We start from the raw sequence: 17,566 nt of genomic DNA, 5'->3' as shown, positions 1-17,566 counted from the left end.
TTCTTCGATAGTCTGCTGTCGACTATTCTTTTCTTTTGCTTCACTCATATTGCGGCCAACTCACTGTCATCCACGGCGGTGATTAAAATCAAAAAATAGTTTTTTTTTTGTATCCTAAACAATAAGTCTCAACAAAATCATATACACAAAAATTAATTATTTATTTTTTTTTGTTTCGTTAAGTGTGAAATTTATTTGTTAGTTAAGTGCGCGTTTAATAAGAAAATGTCATCGCGAAGGTAAATCCAATAGGAAAAACGACACACACACAGACTTGAAGACTCGCACACACGCACTGCAAGCACATATATACACACACACACATTATACAGCGAACGCACACATACCGACAGATACGCTTTGAGGCTATTTACATATGTATAAGTATATACAAAAATCAAAAAAGCAAAGTAAAAAAAAGAAAAAAAAATGAAAAAAATTAAATAAAATACAGAAGAAGAGTACGACAACACTGTCTGATAAAAACGAAGTGCAACAAAGTGCTAAAAAGTAAATGAAGGCAGCAACAGCCGCTTATGTACATACAGACAGACAGACATACATATGTACATATGTATGTATGTTTGCATGTACATGATGATGATGTGATGCACGTGATAAATGATGTACCATACTAACAGATGTACATGTGCGTGTATCCAGTGTACATATGGTGCATTGTATATTGTCTATACATGCATGGGAATCGGCTTAATATATACATACTATATGTGTATGCTTATTTACAGATGGTTCCACCCAACGATAACGGGCATCGAAGCTGAAAAATTGCTGCAGGAACAAGGTTTCGACGGTTCATATCTAGCACGTCTATCCTCATCAAATCCCGGCGCATTCACTCTCTCCGTGCGCCGGGGCAACGAAGTAACACACATTAAAATACAGAATAATGGTGACTTCTTTGATCTCTATGGTGGTAAGTAATGGTAGCAAAAAAAAAAAAACAAAAGTCAATATGCTGTAAAATGTAAACACACAAATTGCAGGTGAAAAGTTTGCCACATTGCCGGAGCTGGTACAGTACTATGAGAAGAACGGTGAGCTGAAGGAGAAGAATGGGCAGGTGATAGAGCTTAAACAGCCGCTCATATGCGCTGAGCCCACAACAGAAAGGTAGGACACTTATTTATAAACATATACAATTGTTGTTACAGTCTTATCAGCTGGATAGATAGATAGATAGTTTGACTGCCAATGTATGTGTGTATATAATCATATCTGTAGCGTTTGTCGCCATGCAGTCTATACACATGCATATACAGTTATGTATGCAATTCAATCAACAAGTGAATTATGCAATTTGAGCTTGCGAATATTATTTTTGCAATATTTTGATAGCTTAGGCAAATGTTGAGATAAGTGAACGTTGCTGACTTTTAATATAAAAGATACCAAGGAGCTTATCATTGGCATGAGATATCGAATCAATAGAGAGCTATGAATAAAAAAAAGTAACATGCTATAAATTTTGCTATAAATTATGTTAGAGCTAGCAAATCATTATGCAGGGGGCATAATAGAAGGAAATGTGCAAGGAATTTAAAGCCAATGTTATGTTAATGAGCCTACATCTGCTTTGGCTTTAGCCTTGGAATTAATTCTGTACAGTTATGCGTAATCTGGGCAACGTTATCGCTGGGCTTGCTTAGTTTAGCTAACTAAGTATATCTAATGAACGGAATTTTTTTTGTCGTACTCAACCATAATATTTACTGTCTGCTGTATATAAATATACTTTGATTTGCATTATCATTATACATATATGCATATTTTTATCAGTTCCAACAGATAATACATAGATGTGGCTAATTTAAAGCAGCGTGTAGCAAATACTTGCACTCGGCTCGTTAAGCATAAAAGCTACGCATCAAATTGTCATACAGTGCTATATATATATATATAAATATATATGCATATATGTATATATCGCATGTAATTTGTTGACAAAATAATGAAATAGTAAATAAACACACAATACTACAATTTGCAAATTCCGCTGCCTTGACCAATTGCCGAGGAAGAAGCGCAGAGGCGCGACGCGCTGTCTGCTGGCGTTAACAGCGCACTTACAGCGACTGTTAAACGTAGCATAAACATTGCGCTGTTAGCTGTTAAGGCAGGCACACTTATCAGTGTTGCTGCTTGTTTTTTTCCCCCTTTTTTTTTTGTCAAATGCTGTTGGCAACCAAATTCAAATGAAACTTAACGCTTATGTGTGCGTGCGTTTGTTTGCTTGCTTGCTTGTGTGTGTGTGTGTGTGTGTGTCTAACTGCTATAGCACGTACACATGTGCACACACCTGTTGCGTATATGAATATACGCAGCTACACCCACCATGCCCATACCAAGCAGTGCACTGTTGTTGTCGCGACCGCTCTTGTCTGTTTGCAACCCACACACACACACACACACATGTATACGCTGGCATACACAAATACAATTGCAAAAAGCATCTTTGTTATTTATTGCTTATTAACATTTTGTTGTTTGCTTTCTTCTTTTATTTCTTTTTATGACTGCCTGTCAAATGTTTTTTTTTTTTACATTCCATTCGCTTTGCCTGCACTTTACTGCACTCTTCGTCCCTCTCCGTCTTTTACACTCTCTCTCTCTCTCTCTATCTTTCGCTTTTGTTGTCTTTGTGTCATATATTGTTGTTGTTGTTGCGTTTTCCGCATCCTAACGGTCAGCAACCTTTTCTTGCAGTCACGCGGCCACGCCCTGCGACTTTGACCGCCTCATATTGTTATTGTTATTATTTTTTGGCTAATTTTGGCGCGCCACTTAAAATACACAGACGCCTCATCAGCCCAAGCGCAAGCAGCGCTTCAAAAAAAAAATCTTTTAACTGTGTTAAGCATCAGCAAATGACGTTGTGCAACCCCCTCCCCCCAGCTCACCACTCAGTTATATGTTTATAACAACCCCCAGCCCTTGCCCACTAAATCTGCGACAATCTGCGGCTTTGTTGATGTTTTTTTTCTTTTTTTTTTGGTTTGTTTTGTGACGTTCTCTGGGTCGAGAGCTGAGCTGTAATTCTTTTATTTGGTTATTTTTAACATCGAACAGAGCGACGTATAAATATTTATAAATCGCCAAAGTCGATTGTATAATGCAGTATCGCTCGTAATTCGTACACTTAATTATGAATTTATTGATTAGTGATCTTCAGCGTCAATTGCGGCTGCTGCGTCACCAGAGACGCCCTCGTAAAGTTTCAGATGACGTCTTTTATTCATATCGAAAATATGTTAGCTAAGTAAGCAGATAAATTGCCATTAGGAAATGCTTTTGAGGATTTATATAGAAAGTACTTGGGGAGGCAGTAACGGTTAAATATGTAGAATTTATAGCTCAAAGCGTATTTTTATTTCGAATAAATTGTTGAATTGTGGAAAATAGTGTAAAGTTATTTTAATTTTAATGCAAATATTTTTAAGAATTTTTAGAGAAAGTATTTGAAAAGTCTGTTCATTAAACTATATAGCCAATGAATTTATAGATCAAAGCGTATTTTTTTATAGCCATAGTTTTTATAACGCTTGGATAAATTGTTGAATTGTTGTTGTTGAAAATAGTGTAGCGTTATTTTAATTTTAGGAATTTGTAGAGGAAGAATTTAGAAAGTTTGTTAATTAAACTATGTAGCCAAAGTATGTTTGGCCATAATTCTAATAAAATATACTTAACTTAATACTAACTTGGTTTAAGTTATCAGCTTGTTTTAAATTGTCTAGGCTCATTTTAATGTATTGCAAATCATTGTTTTTGTTTTTAGTCTATCTAAACTTGTTGGAAAATGTACAGTAATTTTTTCAAGATTTTTTTTGTTGCATCATTTATCATAAAAAAAAACCCCCCACACCTGTTGCATTTGACCTTTGTAGCTTAGCTAAAAAACAAACGCAATGCAATGCAACTAAAACGCAATGTAAACAAATTGAAATAAATTTAAACGTACTAGCAATTAAATTGTTAACTCTGCGTCTCGAGAGTCGCAAACATTTAATAGCTGCAATTACTAACTGATAATTGTTAAATTGCATTACTTTCTTTGCGTTAACACTTAAAGCGTCTCGAGTCTCGAGTGCCTGGCTAAACAACAAATCTGACAATAATCAATTAAGCTTTCAGCTTATGTGTTAGATAATGGAGCGACACGTAGGCGTAGAACAGCTAAACACTATGTAAACCACCCCGTTTAGAACCCACTTTAGGCGCTTTTGTCTCGCTGCTCTTAAATGTTTTCAATTTTTTGCCATTAAAGACAAGCCTACAACGAAAATGTTAATTTCAATTTCAATTATGCCGTGCACGTCGGTCGACAGCTTCTACTAAAGCCGTAAACGGTATACGTACGTATATATATATATATATATATATATATATTAATTGCTCATCTAGCATATAATTTCAATGCAGGCAGTTTGCCCCGCTTTTGTGCTTTGTGTGGTGCGTGCCAAGAGTCACATAGACCCACTCAAACTGTTTTTCGACATCCTGTACTTGCCTTGACGTCAAAATTTCATTGGAATTTTATCATATATACTCAGAAATGTATAAATATATATATATATATATTTGTATGAACTATTTTACATATCGGGCAAAGCAAGATAATGGGCGTAGCTTGCTTGTATGATCGACTAGTTTATACACTTTGAATTGCCGTGCAGTTTACAATATATAATTATAGGGCAACCAACTGCTTTATACACTTTGTGTCCAGAAAATGTAACAAACTCTGCTAAATTTGATCATATATAGCAGTATAAATATATGCAATTAAAATTGCCATTGAGTTCACTAAGCATCAAATCGATTTTCATTATCTAATTATAAAGCAATTTCAAGCAAGCTAAAGCTGGCTGCCAACAACTTGTAGATACACTTTGAGTCAATAAACAAGAAAATCAGAGCATACATAGAAATACTTCTACTTCATTGTATTGCCGCTAGATGGCGCTATGAGCTTAAATACAACTATAGTTATAATTACGAACTGTTCTCTATTGCTTAGCACTAAGCTAGCCCTAGAACAATTTTGTCTACATCAAAGTGTATCAATGTATTGATAAACATCAGCTAAAGATCAAAGTTTTAAGCGACTGTTGAAATAATCACATGCTATAAGCCAAGTTTACTCGACTGTCTATCGAAAATGACGCAGTTTTTATTTACTACAGTTTGACTGACTTATATAAGTGATCTACACGATGATCTGTAAATTTCTGTGCTGTTAAAGAGACTGACATTTGAATTTCATGAACAAGTCATGAGCCGATCATGCGCTATATAGCAACCGATCGTAACTAGTTCAGTTGTAACTAAAACTTTGTATATTGTTAGCTGCAATGCGTATGCACGAAGCTTATTAATGAGCACAATTATATATATATATATATTATATAGACGTGTATAGGGCGTACGTGTAGCAAACCATAAATCCTAAACGGTCTACGGACACACGAAAAGCTCCGGAACGTGCGCCTAACCGCAAATAAACAAAAAATCACGAAACGAAACAAAACGAAACGCAGCGTTTATTACTTACAATATACATATATATATATATAAATATATAGTTTTTTGTATATGCACAAATTATAGATTCAGGTAAATCCCTCGGCACGAGTTCAAAACGGAAAAACGTGCAAATCAATTTAAGCGAAAGGCTATAACTGTCCTTCACATACGGCGACATATCCCTAATCGCTGAACTGAGAACCCGGAAAATGGCAACGCGCAATTTATTTTATAGAAAGCATTAACAGCTTTTTCTTCTTTTCGACTGCAATGACCTGGTTTACATTCACCCATTGTACTATTACTACCGACTATATATAGTAGTTATTTATATTATGCACGTACATTCAAAATGTAAACTAGAGACAGTTATAGCTCTAGGCATATATCAAAAGAAACATAAATCAATAAGAAGATACAAGTTATATTTTAAGTACGCGGCTACAAAAACATTTATGGGCGGAAATATACCGTCTAAAAATTTAAAGCTAAATATAAATGCTATGTACAAAAATTACCCATGAAAAAAAAGTCAAGTCAAGCGAATCACATGGACAAAAAAGTTTTTTTCAGAAAGCAAATAATACTATTTTTAGCATTATATCGTATGATTAAGAAAATATGAATTATTATATCGATAATATCGAATGTCTTACGATGCTGTAAATGTTTATGTCTTACAACTATTGTTGGCTGTTCTTAAGCGACAAAAACAGTTTTAATACTATTTTAAGCATAACATTGTTGCGTTGGATTACAAAGATTTTTGTTATGTCAATAAAACAATTTTAAACCTAAATGTACAAACAATCATTTAATGATATCGATACTATCGATTGCAACTATCAACGCAGTCGTTGCTGCTCAATTTTTAGGCACAACTATAAAGCGTAGTATTTTTATTTTGAAGCTTAAGCAACAATTGTTTAATACGCTTGTCAAGTCTTGCTGATTTAGTTGAATCACTAGACTTATTTGATTTCCAGGTAGTATGCAAATATATGCTACAGTTTGTAAATATGAATCATAGACTGATTCATGCTTATGCCGCCTCTTTCTTTAGTTTCCTGCCAAATACGTGCATAGTAACTGATTTAAAGTCAAAGTTACTAGCCCTGCAGCTTGGGGGTGGCGCCTCAATGTCGCGCCCCACTAAACAAAGTGCTGCAGATTTGAAAAAAATCGGGACGTAAGCGTCTTTTGCATAGTTGTGCGTCTTGCATATTAACGCAATGTTATTAACAATAAATTATGTTGATTTTTTTTTTATTGTTTTTGTTGCTTGTTTGTTTTTTTTTTTGGGCTCATGTTGTTGTTGTCGCTTGTCGTGCCCAAATCTGTTTACTGCTATTGTTGTTTTTTTTATTTATTTTAATTAATATTGTTGTTGTTTAGCGAAGGTCGCTGCGCGTTCTATGGATGAGCCCTTAGCAGCGTTTATTTGAAATAAATATAAACAAATTTAAAAGTTCTTTGAACCTGCACTGAAACTTTTCCAAAATCGTTGTTGACACAGAGTTTTTGAAATTCTGCATTACTCATAACAATTGCGCATTTAATTTCTAATTTAAAGTGGTGATCTCAAGTTTGTTTTAAATAAGTTGTTTCAAAATATATTCCCACGAGTTTTGATTTACTTTCAAATAAATGTAAGTTGCTCAAAGTTACAATTGAATATTTGTTTTATTTGTTGTGGCTGAGACTTTTGAGTTTGACGTATGGCTGCTGTTCCAACGAAATTCGCTGATGAGGCCTGAGTCGGTTTGTCATCGCCAACAAATCTCCAGATACGGCGCGCGAAAAGCCGTCAAAATTTTGTTGTCGTCGGCTCCCCACAAGTTTAATAGTCATAAGCACACAACCCTCCGCTCCGCTCCGCTCCTGCTGCCAACCCTGGTGAGCGTTCCTTAAGCTGGTCGCACGTCGTCATAAGATTTTTGTCAAATTTTATGCGTTGCACGTTCGTCGGCGCTGACGTCTGCGTCTGCGTCTGCGCCGTAGCTCACTCCAACGCTCTCTCTCTCTCTCTGTCTCGCTCTGTTACAAACTGTGTCTTTGGGGGGGTTGCCCCCCACACGCCAAATTGCTCGTTAAGCGTTTGCAATTTCATTTCCGCTGCCACACAAAATAAACTTATAGTATGACTAAGTTAAGCAATAAATACAAATTAAACTTTAGTGTGCGCCTTAAAGAATGTGGCAGTGAAAGTAAAAGTTCTACAATACAAAACTTTCAAATGCTGCAAGCATTGAACTTTAGCAAGCAGTGCACAACACAACGGTCGCCTCAAGTGAAAGAAGGCATTGCAATTAGCAAATAACAATTGACTGACGCCAACGCCTCCAAACAACAATAAACAAGGCGATGTCTTTGATTATTGCATTTACGTTTACGTACTCAGTTGTTGGCAGGGGCGTGGGGCAGCGGCAGCTTGAAGACAAGTTTTCTTGTTGTTGTTGCTGTTGCTGCTTTTGGAGGCTTTTGGAGGATTTGTGTGTGTGTTGTTTTTTTTTTGCGATTTAAAACAAAAAGCCGCGCACGCAGTCAGACAACATTCATTCATTCAACGGCACAGCACACGATCTGAGCGCTTAGAACCGAGCGGCAGAGCGGCAATTTACACACGCACGAGCAACAAAAGCAAATATTTTATACAAAAAAAAAAAAACACAACTACAACTATAAAAGAGACAAAGCGAGTCAAGAACAACAGCTCGTAGCTAACGACGAAGCAGCTAACGAGGCGCAAAATACGAAGTCAACGAGTCTCTCTCTCTCTCTCTATCTCTCTCTCTGTCTCGCTCTCAGCACGTTAACGAACGGACTTGAGCAAAAAGCTTAGCACCTGGCTGCTGTAGCTTCATTCTCGTGTTGAGTTTCAACAGCGTCACAAGCAGAGCGCGCAAAGCAGCGCAAAAAGTATTTCTGTAAACTGTAAAGTAAAGCGCGTGCGCGCAAGCAGTGCAAAGTAAAGTAAATTAAAGTAAAGCAACGCATTCAAGCAGTTTGAATTAAACAAGTGCGTGAGCGGCTTTAACAGTGGTTCCCAACATTAAACAAATTTAAAAAACAAATTGTTAAAACTATTATGCCTTCGGCTACATTCGTTTTGGAGCATTTGATTGCAGCACAAACGCGACTGGACGATCAAGCAGCCGCAGCAGCCAAGAAATTGTCCAACAAGCCAGCAACAACAACAATTGTCAGCAAAACTGTTGCCAAGGATAACAAATTGTTAACTGTTTTCAAAAAGTTTGTGCAATAAATACGCTGAAAAAAACAATTACTACAACAATTTATTGTATGCATAGTTCAAAGCAAGTTCTTATGCAATAAAACAAAAAACTATATAACGCGTTTTTAACAAGCTGCAAGTTATTACTTTTTTTTTTATTATTTTTTTTTTTGCGCATAAAACACATTTATTTATTTATTGTAAACAAGTGTGCAGCAAGTTACGCAAAAGTCGATTAAGTTAATCAAGTGGCAAGCAAGAATTAAAAATTATTAACAATGCTGTTTAATAAGTGCCTGGAAAAATTGTCCAACTCGCTGGGCAATGTGGTTAACCACAAGCTGCAGGAGAAGCAGGTCTACAACAACAACAACAACAACAATAATAATAATAACAACAACAACAATTGCTACAACAAGCAGCGCAATTTCGAATATGAACGAGCGATGCAGGCGCATTATGGCAATGGCGGGAGAACGCGTCACAGCCTCGGGAGCACAACGAGCAGCACAAAGTCAAAGTTCAGCAAGAGTCAAAAGACAAAGGCGGACACCGATGCATCCCAAGCAAACACAACAGCAGCAACAAATGAGAATTGCATGAGCAACGATGAGCTGGCAATGATCATCAGAGGCGTTGAACACAACTATAACAACAACAACAACAGCAGCAGCAGCAACAACAATCTCAACAATAAACACAAGCACAGGCGTCTGCATCGCCGTCGCCCCACACTTGGCGATACCGCCTCCTCGAGCTGCTCCTCCACCGAATCCTTGCATCTGCAGCTATCCTCTAAGCAAAGAGGCAGCAATTGCAGCGGCACCAGCCAATTGAGTCAGAGCAGCAATGAGTACGCCAACGCCTCCTATCCGGTCACGCCCCTCTCCTGGTCAGCATCACCGCCCAGCTTTGCCCAAAGCTTTGTCGGCGGCGCAAGCGATAAACTGCTTGCTTTGCTGCTGGCCAATATGCGTGTCCAGCTTTACGGTTACACGTAAGTTCACAGCCCAAGACCAACTAGCATATACACTTTTCTAATATATAAAAAAAACTTTAATGAAGCAGTTAAATAATAATTCAAATTAAATTTATAAAAGCGGCAAAAAAATATTAAAAAAAAATATTCTTTGCTACAGTTAGCAAATTAATAATTCTAATCGTGCAATTAATAAATAATTTCGTAATAATTTAAATTCAAAAATAGTGTAACGTTCAATTAATTAATTTTGTTATACTTTTTTAAATTCTAAATGAATTTCGATATACTGAATAAAATAAAACTCTGAAATAATTTAAATTAATATATATTTTTGATGTAAAAAATGTTATTTAAAATTACATAAATTTTAATATGTGACGTTAAATACTTTTAGGCATTCCAAGGGTTAATTTAAATTTCATTAACATTTTTATAGCAAAAAACTGCAGCTTTAGTTAGTAATTTTAATTAGTAATCACGCACAGTTTTCAAATAATTCGACTCTTCTTTTATGTAATAATATTTAATGCACATAGCAGTTATATTTCTATAAGATTTTGAGTTATATTCAGTAAGCTGTGCCTGCTCTAAAAATTGATTAGTGTGCGTTTATTTATTTTTTTTTTTTGCTGGCGCGTGCGCTACGCAAATTAAACTGTTTTCTGTTGTTTTTTGCTCCACTCTCCATTGTGGCAGTTGCTTTGGTGGCATTAACAAGCGCCTAATAAGCCAAACAATAACAAAAATTGTCATGTGCCTCAAAAAAACGCAAAATTGCCACGCAAATGTGTAAATATTTAAGCAAAACATGAGGCTAAAATGATTGAGCAAACGCAGAGGGGGAAACATTCTAATAGAATGACATATGGCTTTTACTTTGAATATATATGCATATATATATGTATATATTTGTTTATATGGTCAACGTGCGGGTAAACAAACGCCTTCGTATTGGCATTTTCTATAATGCTGAGGCTCTCTTGCTTGTTTATGCGTAGCTTGACCATAAATGTCAACTTCCGAACTCATTTCAGCCAATTTCTATAAAATTTCAAGTTAGCTTTGTGAACTGCGATTTACTTTAGTGCAATATTTGTTTGTTGGCATATTGATTTTAGCACTTAGTGCCTTGACTAGCGGCGTCTGGCTTACTAATTAGATTATTTTCACTCATGTTTTCTCAGCATCATAAATACAGTAGTCCAAAGATAAGAGAGCAACAAGCTCAACTGTATGCTTTGCTTATCACTTGTTTGCCTTGTCTGTCGGTCTGCAATTTTGTTTTTATCGTTATCATCAGAGTTTCTTAGAAGTATTTTTCGTTTTTTTTTTCGCAAGAATTTAACCAATGTACCAACTTGAACTTGTCAACTGCTTGCACTGCGCACTGCTTGGCACTTCCGCGCTCTCCCACTCGTTGCACATTTCGCTGTTTACCGTTAATATCGCGCATACCTATTATTAATACAAGTGCATTCTGTCAAATTGTAAATTGTGTTTTTTTTTTTGCATTAACTACTTGCATATTTTTAATAGTTTTTTTTATTATTTTTTATTGCTGTTGTTATTGTTGTTCGCATAGCTTTGTTAATTTGTGCAAATTCATAACGAAACAAAAACCGCAACAATTAATGAGCAACTTGCATATTTAGACAGCGCAATTTATTTAACTGCAATGAATTGCAGCTCTCTGCTCTATAAGGCTTTAACATGTGTATATTATTGTTTATATATGCATAGCAACTGTAACTGCTCCCATATTTGCAAAAGGGCATAAAACTGAGACTTGCACTTGAATCCGAAGGCAAAAAACAATGCCAAGCAGTGTTTTGACGTTTTTTTTTTGTTTTCGTCGCAATTTGTTTAAATTTCTATATTAACTACGCATAATTGTGCAAGTTAATTGAAAGCAATTTGATACATGTGTAATAAATTGAGTTTACAATTAATAACTTTATGTTATGTAAACAAAATTTCACCTAAAGTTGAATTAAACATTTTTGTATGTACAGTGATTAAGTTGCCAAGCAAAAGAGACAGAGAAAGAAAGAGAGAGAATGATTAAGAGAGGTGTTAATTTGTTAAAATTGTTGGTTAAATAAACAAGCTGCTGTCAATTTCCATTATGCAAAAAGCTAAAGAAAAGCTAAAGAAAGAAGAGCAAACAAAGCTCACTGCGCAGTTAAAATAACACAAAAAAAAAAAAAAATAAATAAAATTAAAAATATGCAAAGCAATTAATTTTTAATGGCGTTGACAAACATTTTAATTTGAATTTAGCAAATTATTTAAATTATAATGCGATAAGAAATCTATGATATGCGACTTTGACTTCCGTTACTAAAAATACTCAACTCAACTCTTATCACAACTATCATATCGAAAGGGGCGAGGGTGGGGGGTGCAGGGGCAAATTTACCTTGAATATGTAACAAAGTAATGATCAGCATTGAAATCACGCTTTGACTAATGTTCGAGCCGTAATAAGTTGAGTCAGGTGTACATTTGATTTTTTGTAACTATAAATAGCAAACTTATACGGAAGATAAATCGTACAACAATTTCAATCAATAAACATATAGTATATATATGTTATATATGTGTGTGATCATTGAGCGACATGTTTTTATGATAACTATGACCCCAAAAGCAACAACAACAACAACAACAACAAGCAGATATGAAAACCGGCTTAAGTACAATTTAATGCGATTGATTTGTTTATATATGTCTATGCTCGATTTACGCTTTTTATTGCAAAGATGCCGTCGAACTCTATAACTATTAACTAGTTCGTTGTCAAGTCGAACTATGAAAACAAAACAAAAAATTTGAAATTCAAAGCAAGTTTATTGAGTTAGTGTTATTTATGTTAAGTAGTTCACGCCAAAATAAAAAAAAAAAACAAGCAAATAAAAAAAACAAGCAATTGCAATTTGTTTAAGCCGTTAAATTTGAATTTTTGCATGCAGTGCAGCTTGGCGGGCATAACTGCTTGTGTGACTGCTTGCTTGCAGTGCGCACTGCTTAAGCAGTGCAGTGCAGTGCAAATTTCAAAGCGTTTACTTTGCCTTACTGTGTCAAGCTATTGATTGGCAATTGCTTAGACAAATAAACGTATATAGTAGTTATATGTATATATATGTCTTTATTTGTATAACTAGCTTGGCCTGGGCAACAACAGCCATTGCCTTATAAGCAAGTTCAAGCAACAACAGCAACCACAAAATAAATTGTAAATTCAACTTGCACTTTCCACACGTCGTATATGCATTACTTATAAGTAAGTGCTGTGTTGCTATTGCTGTTGTTGTTGTTTGCCTTGCATTTGTCTGTTTTCTTCGTGCTGTGCACTTTTGAGCTCGTGCGCGTATTCGTATTTGTTATTTACACTATAGCCTGGCTCTGGCCTGGCCTGGCCTGGGCCTGTTAGTTTCCTACTCGTCGTCGTTGTCGTTGGCGTTGTCGTCATCGTCATCGTAATTGTTGTTGCTTGTCATTTAGCGCGCTTCTCTCGCCCCAATGTGTGTGTTTGCAATTTTTTTTAGCAGTTCATAGTTGCATTTCAAGCGCGCACGTAGTACAAACAACAGAGCTGCTGAAAAATTAGTCAGTCAGTCTCTCACATATAATGCAATGGAAGTTAACCTTAAACTAAACAACTAGTTGCATCTCTCTTTTGCAGATGGTTTCATGGCAATCTTTCTGGCAAGGAAGCTGAAAAACTGATACTGGAGCGTGGCAAGAATGGTTCGTTTCTTGTGCGTGAATCTCAAAGCAAACCAGGTGATTTTGTTCTATCCGTGCGCACAGATGATAAAGTGACGCATGTCATGATTAGATGGCAGGTAAGTGACAATGAAACAGACACACATACACACGCTCAATATATGAATTGATTTGTTATATTGTGCTGCAGCAAGTAATGCAAACGACTTGGCTCTGCTCATAAAGTTCCTCATCGTTTGACCTTGAATTTAGTAGTTGTTGGCAATTTAAATGCGCATATACTATAAAAACTCACTATATGTTCTTTTTTTTCCACATTTGTTGCTATATGCACATATATTTGTTTACTATTATCCATTTGGCGTGCAATATTTGTAATGCATGTGACTATGCCGCGTATGCGTAATAAAAATGCACTGCTTAAAAGACTGTCAACTGCTTAACAGTCTCTCAATGCTAAGCAGTTCGCCAATTTATGAAACCTAACAGAAAAAGTAAAACTAATGAGATTTTAGTGTAAATTACATTTACCTAACAATTATAAACTATATATATAAATATATTAGGGTGTATCGATTTGTTAACTGCAAAATTATTTAGCAAAAGTTTTTGTAGGCTGTGGTGAATAACCCAATAAAAAATATAAATTTGTTTGCGTGATTTTTTTTTAAATTTCATTACTATAAATATTTAAAAAATTTGGGTTGCTCTAGGAATTTGCCTTACAATTTTTATATATTAAAAAATTATAAAAAAAAAATATTAAAATTTTTTAAACATATTTGTATAATTAAGCGACAAGCTGATTTCATTTACGATAAAGATAATCACTTAATAAGTTCGTATTGTTGGCTTGCTCTGCTTTGTTTTATTGCCTTAACTTAATAAATAAATAATTCTAATACTAAATGACATTGAGAATTGTTGGCTATGCTTGAGAAAAGTTTAATATGAACTAAGCTGAGCCAGCCTAATGTTTATGCATTGCTGTCAAATAAAATAAATTTAACGCACCAAGTAAATCCCCAGCAACGAAAAACACTTCAATTCACTTCAATTTTATGTGTGTGTGGTGATTTTACATTTCAATCACGTTTGGTCTGCTGCCGAGCTGTAAGCACATTGATTTTTATTTTATATTGTTGTTGTTTTTGCAGGATAAGAAATACGACGTAGGCGGTGGCGAACCCTTTTCAACGCTATCGGAGCTCATCGATCACTACAAGCGCAATCCAATGGTGGAGACCTGCGGCACTGTGGTGCACCTGAGGCAGCCCTTCAATGCGACGAGGATTACGGCGGCGGGCATCAATGCGCGCGTGGATCAGCTGGTCAAGGGCGGCTTCTGGGAGGAGTTCGAGTCGCTGCAGCAGGACAGTCGTGACACATTCTCGCGCCACGAGGGCTACAAGGATGAGAATCGGCAAAAGAATCGCTATCGCAATATATTGCCCTGTAAGTGAAGCTGCCAGTTATTAGCTATGCAAATCTAACTCTCTGCTCTCTTAGACGATCACACGCGTGTCAAGCTGCAGGATGTGGAGCGCAGTGTGCCGGGTGCGGAGTACATAAATGCCAACTATATTCGTCTGCCCACCGATGGCGACGCCTATAACATGAGCAGCTCATCGGAGAGCCTGAACAGCACGTCGAGCGTTTCGTGTCCGGCCTGCACGGCGGCGATAACTCAACGCAATTGCCTCAATTGCCAGCAACAGAACAAGACGTGTGTCCAGTGTGCGGTCAAGTCCGCCACCCTGCCCTACACCAACTGCCCCACCTGCATGCGTAAGTCGGACTCGCTTAAGCACAAGCGCAGCGAATCGCTCTCGACATCTGGCTCGGCCACCGGACCCGGCACACCCACCAACGCCACCTGCTCCAGCTCGATTGGCTCCTCCTCCTCATCGTCCGCCCAGGCGGCCATCAACGGCTGCCTGGCGGCGCTGCTGAAGAAACACTGCGGCGATGGCTCACCACCGCCGCTGTCCATTGCCTCGTCGAGTCTCATCTCGCTGGGCACGCTCAACAGCGAGCGCGAAATGTTCAAAACCTATATTGCCACCCAGGGCTGCTTGACGCACACCAAGACCGACTTCTGGAACATGATCTGGCAGGAGAACACGCGCGTCATTGTCATGACCACCAAGGAGATGGAGCGTGGCAAGACCAAGTGCGAACGCTACTGGCCCGACGAGGGTCAGTGCACGCAGTTCGGCCATGCCAAGGTGCAGTGCATCAAGGAGAACTCCACCAATGATTATACGCTGCGCGAGTTTCTCTTCTCGTGGCGCGACCAGCCCGAGCGACGCATCTACCACTATCACTTTCAAGTCTGGCCCGATCACGGCGTGCCCGCCGATCCCGGCTGCGTGCTCAACTTCCTGCAGGACGTCAACAGCAGGCAGAGCAATCTGGTGCAAGCCGGCGAGAAGCCCGTAAGTAATCAATCAGCAAATACTTTTTGAATTTATTTTGTTAATTTATGCAATCTGCTACTTTAGGGTCCCATTTGTGTCCACTGCTCGGCGGGCATTGGACGCACCGGCACTTTTATTGTCATTGACATGATACTCGATCAAATTGAGCGCCATGGTAAGTTAACAGAACAGAAGTAAACAGCACAGAGCAGTGAATGTTAAGTTAGCAGTTGTGTTAAACAGAACAGAGCAGTGCATGTTAAGTTAGCAGTTGTGTTAAACATAACAGTGCGAGCTTAACAATGCACATTGGCTAAAATTTCAATTATTTTGTTGCTTTGGTTTTTATTAAATATTTGAAATTCGTGTGGATTTTTAATGAGCACAATAAATAATTATATATTTATATATTATATTATATATAGAACAACATCAAGTTCTTTTCAAAATGATTTCAATAACTAGCAAATTAATTAAATTGATCAACAAATATATTGTAATGCTATAATAATCTTTGATGAAGAGGGATTGAAAACTTGATCTAAACAGAAAATAAAAAAAATAAAATTATGTATTGCTACTTTTAATATATGCATTAAATTGTAGCACTCTAGCTTTGAAATTAGATTGTGATAACTTTTTATCCATAAAGCAGTGCAAGCTGCACAGCTTGCGTCTAACTTTAACTTAACAGCTATGTTAAGCTATTGAAAACTGTTAGCTAATGCAATGCGCTCTCTCTCTCGCTCTATTTCTTGCAGGCTTGGATACTGAAATCGATATACAGCGCACAATTCAAATGGTGCGATCACAGCGCTCGGGCATGGTCCAGACAGAGGCGCAATACAAGTTTGTTTACTATGCCGTGCAGCATTATATACAAACGCTGATTGCACGGAAGCGGGCCGAGGTGCAGAGCATACAGGTTGGACGCGAATACACCAACATCAAGTGAGTTGAATTAGTGTGAAAAACAAAATTGTAAGCAACAGTTTAATGCTTGTTTTCCTAAATTTGCAGATACACCGGCGAAATTGGCAGCGATTCACAAAGATCTCCACTACCACCAGCAATTTCTAATCTAAGCTTAATAGCGACTAAAACTTCCGCGGAGGCATCAGCGGCGGCAATTTTAGCGGCAGCAGCAGCAGCAACAAACGCTGCCAGCAAACATGCAACAAAGTTGCAGCAACCGCTGCCAACGCCACATATTGTTGGCGGCGGCGGCAGCAACAACAATAGTAGCAACAATGGCAGCAGCAGCAACAGCAACAGTCATCATTGCAGCAACGGCAGCAATGCCAATGGCAATGGCAACATGCTGGGCAGCAACGGCAGCAACATGCGCAAATCAAATTTTTACTGCGAATCGCCATCGGCAGCTGCAGCAGCTGGTAAGGCAACAACTCTAAGCACAAATTAAATGCATTTATATAATTGTATTTTTATCATTTTGCAGTTAAATACAAAAACATTCCCAAAGACATCAACAGCCTGAGGCAATCGCCGCATGTTGCTGCTGCTAGCGTTGCGCCTGCGCTGCCACCGCCACCGACGCCGCCGCGCAAAACATGACAAATGAATTTCTAAACCCATCAACACACACACACACACACCTACACCTACACACATACATACAATCAACGCACTCTC

The 17,566-nt window shown here is 37.4% G+C and overlaps 1 protein-coding gene across 1 annotated transcript; it reads left to right on the top strand.

Annotated features, from left to right (window-relative positions):
* The first annotated feature begins 9,060 nt into the window (after window positions 1-9,060).
* LOC108605052 (tyrosine-protein phosphatase corkscrew) lies at window positions 9,061-16,868 on the top strand. Its single transcript, XM_017994620.1, has 7 exons — window positions 9,061-9,138; window positions 9,571-9,779; window positions 13,450-13,612; window positions 14,651-14,948; window positions 15,003-15,931; window positions 15,998-16,088; window positions 16,675-16,868. The coding sequence occupies exons 1-7, from the start codon at window positions 9,061-9,063 to the stop codon at window positions 16,866-16,868; spliced, it is 1,962 nt and encodes a 653-aa protein (XP_017850109.1).
* The last annotated feature ends 698 nt before the right edge of the window (window positions 16,869-17,566 follow it).

Source organism: Drosophila busckii, chromosome X (assembly GCF_011750605.1).
Source record: "Drosophila busckii strain San Diego stock center, stock number 13000-0081.31 chromosome X, ASM1175060v1, whole genome shotgun sequence".
NCBI classification, from domain to species: Eukaryota; Metazoa; Arthropoda; class Insecta; order Diptera; family Drosophilidae; genus Drosophila; species Drosophila busckii.
Note: the sequence above shows the minus strand (reverse complement) of the source record. Positions and strands in the feature narration are given on the sequence as shown.

What these genes read in the sequence shown, in the direction of transcription:
- LOC108605052 (XM_017994620.1), top strand. Translation starts at nt 9,061, where the DNA reads ATGCTGTTTAATAAGTGCCTGGAAAAATTGTCCAACTCGCTGGGCAAT. An exon ending in GTCCAGCTTTACGGTTACAC is followed by an intron (nt 9,780 to 13,449) that starts GTAAGTTCACAG and finishes TCTCTTTTGCAG; the next exon opens with ATGGTTTCATGGCAATCTTT. An exon ending in ATGTCATGATTAGATGGCAG is followed by an intron (nt 13,613 to 14,650) that starts GTAAGTGACAAT and finishes TTGTTTTTGCAG; the next exon opens with GATAAGAAATACGACGTAGG.